The following is a 10,043-nucleotide window of genomic DNA, read 5'->3' as shown; positions in this document are numbered from 1 at the left end:
ACCGGCACCGCTGCGGGGGTCCCAGGCCTGGCTGGGGGGCCCTCGGGGCCGTGGTGCGGTGGGACTGAAGTTTGATTGGAAAGTACTGTTATTATGGTGAGGAAGAAAGTTTCTATCTTTGATGTAGAGATACTGGTTTTCCTCTCTGAGCTGTTTTATACACTGACGCTGGTTTCTTACACAGATGATTGAAACACTTGTAACTACTGAAGCTCAGGAGCTGCTGTACCAGCTGACAGCCCTGTTGGAACAGGAGTTCAGGTGTCAGCCCAAGGCCTCTGGCCTGAGACTGATTGAATCTGCTCATGATAATGGCCTCCGAATGACTGCAAGGCTTCGGGACTTTGAAGTGAAAGATCTCCTCAGCTTAACTCAATTCTTTGGCTTTCATACAGAGACATTTTCACTAGCTGTGAATTTCTTGGATAGATTCTTGTCAAAAATGAAGGTAAGGCTTTTTAAAGTATAAGCTGTCAGTCCTCTGCTTTCTGCTCCCTGCAGCCTTGTCTCCCATTATAAGTTAGAACACCTTGGGTTTAGATGGCTAAAGGTTAAGCTCCTTCCATAGGTTCTGATTGCAGAAGAGCTAAAAAATTACTTTCCTTGCTTAGACTTTTGTATTACTAAGACATCCTCTGGAGAATAGAAGGAAGAGGGCATGGGTTACAACTTCAGGATGCCCAGAGGCAAGGAAATGCAGGCCATATTAATGCCTTAGATCAAGACAGACTGTCTTGCCTGTTGCACATATAAAAGAACACATAGAATTTCTTACTGACTTGTGTGTATCAGAAGGCTTCATGCTGTTCAGCACTTAGAAGCTGGTAAAACATTTAGTTAGCACTCCATTCTGCTGTGCCTATGTGGCATGCTGACCTGGGTTGTTTTTGATTGTCTAATGAGAGAGGATTACCACTGTACTATCTGGCCAAGAACAAAAGCTTGTTTTCATTGTGTGTTAAAACAAAAATGAGAAAGCTACATGGACAGGACAGGAAAATTATTATTTGAAAGACCTGAATCTGAAATAAGCAGTAAAAATGGGGACTGCTAAGCAGATGGAATGCAGCAAGTCTGTTTATATATACATGTATGTGTACGTGTATACTTATAGCAACAAATAATACAAACCCTAGGCTTTTCTGCATAGTCCGATACATACAACACTTTAAGTCCTAGAACCTTCTGATAAGTCTAATGTAGAACCTCATTAAGAAACCAGTTCTATCTCAATCAGAATTACTTTTGCAATCTTGCTTTTTAGATGAATGAGGCAGGGATTGTAGTGTATAACTGCATTCTCATTTCATCCAATAAAAGAAGTCAGTAGATAGAAGACTTAATTCTCAGGCTTCCAAAAACAGAACAATACTCCTCTACCCCCCAGAATTTTTTCCTAAAATACATTTGTGCATACATGGTTTGGTACTTACATGTTGAAATGGCTGATGAAAGGCCTGTATCTTTGAAAGTAACATGAATTTACTTTTTTTTTTTTTTTTAGATACAGCCTAAATACTTGGGCTGTGTTGGACTCAGCTGCTTCTACTTGGCTGTGAAGGCATCAGAAGAAGAGAGAAATGTTCCCTTAGCCACTGACTTAATTCGAATAAGCCAGTATAGGTTCACTGTTTCTGATATGATGAGAATGGAGAAAATTGTATTGGAGAAGCTGTGTTGGAAAGTCAAAGCTACAACAGCCTTCCAATTTCTGCAACTTTATCATTCACTCTTTCATGAGAATTTAAGCTGTGAAAGGTAAAAGATCTAATACTTATTTTGCTATGACTGCATGTTATCAGGAAGCCTGTGTAGATAAGTAAGCAGGGAAATTACTTGAGTAATTTGCCTTTCTATTCTTGAAGAAAAACCTGCACAAACTTTACTGCTTATTGGTAAACATAAATGTGAATATCTGTGGTTTAATATAATCTTGATTTTAAATGTTCACATAAATTGATGTAAAGAATATTGCCCTCTGAGCAGAAAGCCAAACGTGCTCAACAATGATGGTATAATAAATCTCTGCTTATGCTGCACTAAGCATTGAAAAAAATTCATGATCTGTTTCAGAATGAGATTCCTTTTGCTATTAAGCAGTAAAATTCCTTGTTGGCAAGTCTATTTTAGCAATGCATCTCTCCCCAGTGTGTAACACAAGATTTATTTTTAGCATTAGGACTGACAAAATTGAACACCTGTTTGATTGCAACCCTAGAACTTCTTGGACATATAAGGCCATTGTTTAGAAAATGGACATTCTGCTGCTTCCCTGAGTTCTCAGGGTGGTGCTGCCTTGATTAAGCCTGCATTCTTCATTCACTCATGTTTTTATTTTAGGAGAAAATACCTTAATTTTGAGAGACTTGAGACCCAGCTGAAGGCATGTCACTGTAGAATCATGTTTTCTAAAGCCAAGGTCAGTGTCTTGCACGCTCAAAGACAATGAGACTACTGAAGATTAATAAAGCAGTGTTTAAAAACATTTTCTCTCTCTCCAGCCTTCTGTCTTGGCACTGTCTATTTTGGCACTGGAGATGGAAGAACAAAAACTGCTGGAATTGACAGAAGCACTGGAATTTCTGCAGCTGCATTCCAAGGTATGTATAGATAAAGTTTCAGGGGAGAAAGGAAGAAAAATGCATGCAAGGGCCTACACAGTGGGGAAGGGGAAGGTCTACTGGAATACTGGCTTCTTTTGCAGCTTTGTTGTTTTTTTCCATTGGGCTTGGGATCTTTGGCTTCCTACCTTATGTGAAGAAGCTGAAATTACCTGTATGAAATAAGTATTTAATGAATTATTAACATGAGATTCTGTCTGGCTATTTAGATAAGCAGCAGAGATTTGACCTTCTGGAAAGAGCTGGTGTTGAAGTGCCTCACAGAATATTCCTCAAGCAAGTGTTCCAAACCAAACGTCCAGAAACTAAAATGGATTGTGTCTGGGCGGACAGCACGGCAGCTTAAACACAGCTACTACAGAATAACACATCTTCCTACAATTCCAGAGACCAGCTCATAATAGGTAACTCCTTGTAAAATCAACTTCTGATAACTACCTTGAAGTTTCTTACTCCATATAGGTAACCTCTCAAAGACCTGTAACATGAACATAGTAAACCTGCCCCAGAGGCTGGTCTGTTCTGGTGTTCATGCTTGAGTCAGTGCTGTACCTAAAGAATTGGCACCCTAATATATGACTGTTGGAAAGAGAACTGATCCTCTGGTGTGCTGTAGAAGCAGAAATGTGCACTACAGATATTGGGACGTCAAACTAAATTCTGGAGTAAAACTGGTTAAAAGGCAGAGAAAAAATTGGCTTGTTCTTATCCTAAAGGGATTTGGTGAAGAGGAAACAGTTGCCTACTGGAATGAGTTTCTTGTGATTGTTCACTTCAACCACTTGAAATGAAGACACTTATATTCAGTTTAAGTGTTTGATTAAGTCTAAAAATTGTAATGGAGTTATTCATATTACTGTTCCTTTACTCTATAGAAACAGTGAACTACTCCTTTATCTAAGCTTTAATTCCAAAGGTTACATATTTTCTGCAACAGCTGTCTTGCTATATTAAAGTTTGATGTTTTGCTAGGAGAAAAAATTGGCTTGTTCTTATCCTAAAGGGATTTGGTGAAGAGGAAACAGTTGCCTACTGGAATGAGTTTCTTGTGATTGTTCACTTCAACCACTTGAAATGAAGACACTTATATTCAGTTTAAGTGTTTGATTAAGTCTAAAAATTGTAATGGAGTTATTCATATTACTGTTCCTTTACTCTATAGAAACAGTGAACTACTCCTTTATCTAAGCTTTAATTCCAAAGGTTACATATTTTCTGCAACAGCTGTCTTGCTATATTAAAGTTTGATGTTTTGCTAGGCTTTTGTAGAAGGCCCTTCATTTTGTTTTTATTTTTACAGGAGTACCATAAAATGAGGAGAAAACCATGGTCTGACCTTGTCAAGAGACATAGGAATATTTGAGAAACTAAGCCTGAAACATGATCTTAATAATGAAGAACTCAACTCATGGAAAGAATATGTAACATTTCCGACTAAAGATGCTTCCAGCAAATGTTATTTTCATGATGATTACAACAATATTTAGTGTCAGTTTTCAGTCCTAGACTGTTTACTGTTCAGCGAAATACCACACTACTAATAGAAGAAATTTTAACACCTTATAGTTTGTAGAGCAGCTTTTGTAGTCTTAACCTTGGGTTAATATGACTGCAGGTTCACTTTCCAAAGATGACATGACATGAGGAAAACATGTGCAGTAGCACAGTGCTGTAGTGTCCCAGTAATACTAAAGATTAATCCTGCTCAATATTGATGACAAAAGCAAATGTCAGTCATTCCACCTGACACGCATTTGGGCAGTGTCATGTGTCTGCATTTTCCTGCTGGGCAGGGCACTGGCCTTCTACTGTAGACGCCCATTAAAAAGTAGGCTATGTGAAACCCCACTGAAAATGTCAAGGACCTAGAGCAGGAGAAAAGAGAAACCCTATTTCATTGCCTTGTAGTCACTAAGTCAGCATCAGTAACTTCAGTATTTTGTAAGAGCTGCAGTTTACTGAGCTTATTTCCTCAAGTGTAAAAATGGAATGATATATAAGGAAAGCTGCCCCAAATGTGATATCGGTTTTCCAAAGTTACACTGTACAAGAGGTAAATGCTGATGCTGCACAGATGCATTTTTACAGGTGCAGTAGGAGCAGGGCTAATGCCTTATCTTGGCCCTTGTGTGATCTAGTTAACAAACACTGAAGGTGATGGTAAGCTTAGCAAAATGCAACTGTTTTTTTCTGAAGACCAGATCGGTACTTGAGGCATCTCATGCTTCTGGTGTTAATAAGTAAGTGAATAATAAGAATGTATGATTGTATGTAAGGTGAATAGATGTTCTGGGGGGGAATGTTGCTAACAACCTCTTGAATTCTGTGTCCCTGTGGAACAGAGGCTGTTAGTGATAGACTTAATAATTGGTGGCCATATGAACTGACTTAGGGGAGATCAGAATGTTCTGACCACAGTGTGGGTTTAAATATTAGCCAACCAACTGTCCCCTTTATGGTAGCAGCTGAGGGGGAAATGATTCTTTGCATATCTCAAACTAGTTCAGCCTTTCAGAGACAACTTCATACCAAAGCAGTATACTGGAGAAATCAAGCCTCCCCATGAACTCATGGAAGTGACTGTACAGCATAATAAATAATGAGGTTTTGCATCTGCCAGTGCTGTCTGTGCATTGCCCTTGCCTTGGAAAAGCCTGCTAAGAGATAAGGACAAAAGTGTGGTCAGCCTACTGGGGGATATGGAGAAGATGCAACGTGCATTTTTAATGGTGGTGTCATCTTACTAAGATACGTACCTTTCAATTAAAGATTGAAATGTGCTTAACTGAGTAACTTTTCCCTGTTATGAATTATCTCACAAAAAGTCTATAAAGTGACTTATGTCTGAACAGCACTTGCAGGCGGGATCTATGAGATTACAGAGATTTTAATTTATTTTTAAGAGGTTTGGGCTCTACAGGAAAGCATAGAGAGCCAAAAGGAAAATCTCGATGCTTGATTAAAATTATTTTCAATGACTGAATCCTTTGATATGTGAAAGTGTCAAGATTGAAGACGGTTCAAATTTTACATAGTTCACAGTTGTCCTCTTCCCTTGACATTAGCATTGGACTTAGCTGTAGAGTGACTCTTATGTTACTTCATAAAGCTTAAAATGTGGGAATGACGTTGAGCTTTCAAAGTGTATATACTAAATATAAGCTCATGCACTGAAGTGTCAGATGCCATTCTAGACTGCTGCTGTAAGCAAAAGGTGTACAAAACTCCTGTAAAAATTGCTGTAACAGAAAATACTATTTTCGGTAGTACTTGATCATTTTGACTTAACAACTTTTTTATCTTCCCTCTGTCTTCACTTATTTTTGCAGTAGTCTCATTCTTTTCTTAACTATACCATCCACCTTCTATATGAGGATCATAGTCAAGATATAAAACTACCTAGACATAAATCAGCTTTTGCTATCATAGTATTTTCCTTTGTATAGTAAGACAAGTTCTCTAGAACTCAAGCAGTGTCATAGCTTACTTTATATTTTGTAAAGACGATATGGGTTAGCACACTTGATTATTTTGGGAGTACTTAATGCTTGCTTGCTCATGCAACAAGAAAGCATCACCTATAATTACAATGAAAACATTCTTCCTCAACTATTGCTTAATTTTTCCCATATGCCAGCAGAAATAATAATGCAATTTTAGAGGTAAGACTCAGCACTATGATCTCCAGTGAGACTTCTGCTTAGGACTTAGGCGTAGGTAGTACTTTGAGAGTTCAGAATGCAATTAAGATCTGGCAATCATGTTTTCTTCCTGTTAGTCTGTTTATACAGCATTCATCCTGTATAATCCTGTTGTTGGAGTGCTTCTCAGCTGAATTCTTTACATGGAATAGAAAATTCCTGATACGTGATTGGCACATGAAAATAGGATATCGTGAAATAGCAAAATCTAAAACGTGGCTATAAAATTTAAAACTATATACAAAAATCTGCAGCTTCTTAGATACACTATCAACAACTAGATGTAAGATACCATTTCATACTTATGGACTTCAAATCATACTATCTTAAAAAATTTAAAATATTTATACTGAAAGGTGATATTACATGAATATATACAATTATTTACATCCAGACTTTCACCTTTTCGCCTTTCAGTTTTCTAGCAGCGCTTACCTGGTTTTGCGTATTAATCATTAGTGCTTTACTTGACAGCACAGAGGATTCTGAACCTTGTTTGAGGCAAGATATGGTAGTTTCTTTATTTAAATCACTGTTTTAAAATGACATTAATGAGTTCCTATAGGGCTGCTACAGAGAGGGAAAATGTAACTGTAGCCATCCTAATACCCTTCCCATTGCAAGTTCAGAGAAAATATTAAATATCTTGCTCATATGATCCTTTCTTCAATGGTGAAGAAGATACTCTTGCATAAAGACAAGTGGTATATTCATAACTGAGCAGTTTACCATCATGTTTCTAAAAAAAACCCAACAAACCCAAACAACCCATAACAAACGTCCTGCTTAAACATGTTACTTTTTGGTGTACACCTTCCTCTAGTTTGTCCCTTAGTATTAGAAAATTACCACAACTTATAAATCAGCCAGTTAACACTTTGTCTTCATTCTACTGGAAGAAATCTTCTTAATTTTCACTGATGTAATTACTTGACTACAGTCTGTAGTAATTACTTGACTTTAGCTCACTGAAGTCTTCACCAGTTACATGATTCCAGTCTTTAAGCATAATGTGTAATTCCTCTCAAAGAACACAGATAAAAAGTTTACTTTTCAAGGCTAGAAAAGTCTGGTCCTCCTTTGCTGTAATTTCCAGAAATTTCTGCTCCACTGAAGTCAAATCCAGGGTTCTGATGGAGAGAAGATAAAAGTGAAGGAGACAGATTATTCTTAATTAAAACGTAATAAATAAATAAATAAATAAATTCAAAAAGCCCTCAACCAACGACCAAAAAGCCCCAAACTATTTCTGTTCATGTCCTGCCATTCTAACAAGGCCATAAAACAACCAACTCGCCATGGACTTGTCATGGAACTGAAATTCTTGGAAAATTCATCAACAAATAAACTTTGAACTGTTATAATTTGGTTGCTTGCTGCTGAAGGGACTTTGCAAAGCTGTTCTCAATTTGGCAAGCAGTTAGATCTCCCAGCAAAGAAATACTACTAAGTAAAGTTAAACAAAAATGTCTGGTTTCCCTTGGAATTACTCTTTCAACATAGAAGTACCTGCCATGCTGGATAACAAGTTTCATAAAAGTGATATTCTTTGCTGCAGGATGTAAAGTGCTGATTCAGCTGTTAAGTGACTAAGTTGTAATTGTACAGCTCTGCAGACATGCAGTTGTGTGCTAAAGGTGTACAAAAACAATTTCAGCAATTTTAGTAAAAGGGCAAGAAAAGTATTTCACAGCTAACTATTCTAGATCATTTGATGTTATAAACAAATATACTCAATAGAGCTTGATGTTAGAAGTTGGTTGCAAATATGGCTATGTCATAATTCTAGATAACAACAGAAACTGGGTAGCTGAAGTGAAATGTTACTGTCATGTAACAACACCCCTCAATTGATCTTAACTTTTCACAAAACCTTCAGAGAGACTAGAGGCAGAATAACCTCTTGAAAATACACTGATACAGCCTTGTGAGCATTCTATATATATTGTACTACTGGATATGTTTCCACAGCACTGAACAGCAGAACAGGTTTGCTCAGCTTTCATGGCCATAACTTCTGTGTGCAAAACAAAATATAAGGAGTAATTACGGTTCTTTAACTTGCCTCTCTTTGGAATCGCTCCAGCGTCAGTTTCCTTTGCATTTGGTCCTGTACCCAGGGATCAGCAGCATATTCATTTTCTAGCAGAGATGTCCAGCAATTTCCAGCATCTCTATTTGTCTTCATTAGAATAATCCTTATCAGCTTCCTGTCTTCTGTTGAATGAAAACAGATACATAAAATAACCATTAGACTCAGTCCTATGTGCTAGGCTTTGTTGTTTTGGTGAATTCATCATGAACAAGCACAGGGTTTTCATGGTAAAGTAATTTAAATTCTTAATGCCAATGCCAAGAGAGTTATATAGATAAATAAATGAACATTAACAAGAGACAGGCTGAAGCAAAGATAGACTACACAGCCAACTCTCCCCTTTCTTGCCTCTAAAATTCTGAAGGTGTTTCAAGGGATTAAAACACAATTCATAAATACTTCTACTGCAAACAAACTGACCTTTTAGACAAGTTCTCAACTGAAGATTTTATCCATTAATAGATCCACCTCAGCTAAGGCAATAATGAACAATTTTAGGTTAGGCTTTACAAAGCCCAATTCCCAATAAAGGGCCAAACTAAGTTTTATTGAGATATGGAGGAATAATCAAGGATTTAAACACTAACACTGAGCCTACAGACAACACATTGGAGGTACATTGCAAAGTTTACATATAGGATGTTTAGTTCTACTCAATTGTATAAATGTAGCATTATAAAGTGTATTTTTAAGATTATTTGCATACTTTGAAAAGAGCAGGCTTCATGATCTTTGTTAACACTCTTAGTTTTCATGCTTAAGTTACTAAATAATTAATATGTAGAATAAGTATTTAACACAACACAAAATCCATCACAGGAAAATACTGAGGCACAGTCTACAAACACGATTGCAAAACTCAAGATATTCTGGACATTTTGTAATTTTTATGGCGTAAGGATCCAATAAGCTTTTTCTGCTCATTATTTGTAGGTACCTTTGTGTGATTTTTAGATTGATTTTTTACTTTCTTGAACTGTAGGCTTTGTCACTCTTCCCAAAAATATAATGCCCAGAGCTTCTGAACTACCTCAGTTCCTTAGTCTGGTAATAATGACTGTCTTTTTTTACAAAGCCATGTACAGATAAGAAAGTAATCTTTCCCATTAAAAAAAAAAAGCATATTCTGAGCTGTTCTGTTCCCCTCATCATGTCATTTCAGAGGCAGGTTATTACCTAACGTCCACGTTCCTTCATCGGTTACTGTAGAGTCAAAAAGTTTACCCTGCAAAAGACATGTACAATATTAGGATACAGGAAAACGGGTTTAACATCCAGTTCATAAAGAAATGCTTATAACGTTTTCACTTCAGGCAGTGACCGAAGCTTCGCGCTTCACCCCCGCAAAATCACGGGAACGGCACAGAACCGCTTCTAACACATCTCACTTCTGGCTCATCAGAATCGCGGTATTTAAAGAGAAGGGGAAAGGGCAGCGCGGTGCTGCAGCCCCCCCGGCAGGCCGCGCCGCTCCCTGCAGGCCCGAGGCCGCGCGGCCGGTACCTGCAGCACCTCCCGGCCCCGCACCGAGAGCGCGATGTGCCGGCTCTGCAGGCTGCAGGACACGTCCTTGGCCCGGGTGCCCGGCGGCACCTGCACCTCGATGAACACCTCCTCCAGGGTCTG

The 10,043-nt window shown here is 38.0% G+C and overlaps 2 protein-coding genes across 2 annotated transcripts in view; one reads left to right on the top strand and one right to left on the bottom strand.

Annotated features, from left to right (window-relative positions):
• Positions 1–184: 184 nt before the first annotated feature.
• On the top strand, positions 185–4,075 carry CCNG1 (cyclin G1). The gene is made up of 6 exons (XM_010001946.1): positions 185–448; positions 1,505–1,758; positions 2,341–2,419; positions 2,502–2,600; positions 2,831–3,025; positions 3,922–4,075. Exons 1-5 carry the CDS (start codon positions 185–187, stop codon positions 3,020–3,022), a joined length of 888 nt encoding a protein of 295 aa, XP_010000248.1. The 3' UTR covers positions 3,023–3,025; positions 3,922–4,075.
• Positions 4,076–7,368: 3,293 nt separating this feature from the next.
• The window catches only part of NUDCD2 (NudC domain containing 2), a 3,135-nt gene continuing 460 nt past the window's right edge, over positions 7,369–10,043 (bottom strand). Inside the window, exons 2-5 of the mRNA XM_010002052.1 lie at positions 9,921–10,040; positions 9,594–9,642; positions 8,388–8,539; positions 7,369–7,452 (exon numbers count right to left, since the gene is read on the bottom strand). Coding sequence (XP_010000354.1) covers positions 7,369–7,452; positions 8,388–8,539; positions 9,594–9,642; positions 9,921–10,040 — 405 coding nt within the window. The remainder of the gene's footprint in view (positions 7,453–8,387; positions 8,540–9,593; positions 9,643–9,920; positions 10,041–10,043) is intronic.

Source organism: Chaetura pelagica, unplaced genomic scaffold, assembly GCF_000747805.2.
Source record: "Chaetura pelagica isolate M959 unplaced genomic scaffold, ChaPel_1.0 scaffold356, whole genome shotgun sequence".
NCBI lineage: Eukaryota > Metazoa > Chordata > Aves > Apodiformes > Apodidae > Chaetura > Chaetura pelagica.
This window is presented reverse-complemented; position numbering and strand designations above follow the sequence as displayed.

Coding starts and splice junctions, on each gene's coding strand:
- CCNG1 (XM_010001946.1), top strand. CDS start 185: ATGATTGAAACACTTGTAACTACTGAAGCTCAGGAGCTGCTGTACCAG. Junction 1,759..2,340: donor GAGAATTTAAGCTGTGAAAG/GTAAAAGATCTA, acceptor TTTTTATTTTAG/GAGAAAATACCTTAATTTTG. Junction 2,420..2,501: donor TCATGTTTTCTAAAGCCAAG/GTCAGTGTCTTG, acceptor CTCTCTCTCCAG/CCTTCTGTCTTGGCACTGTC.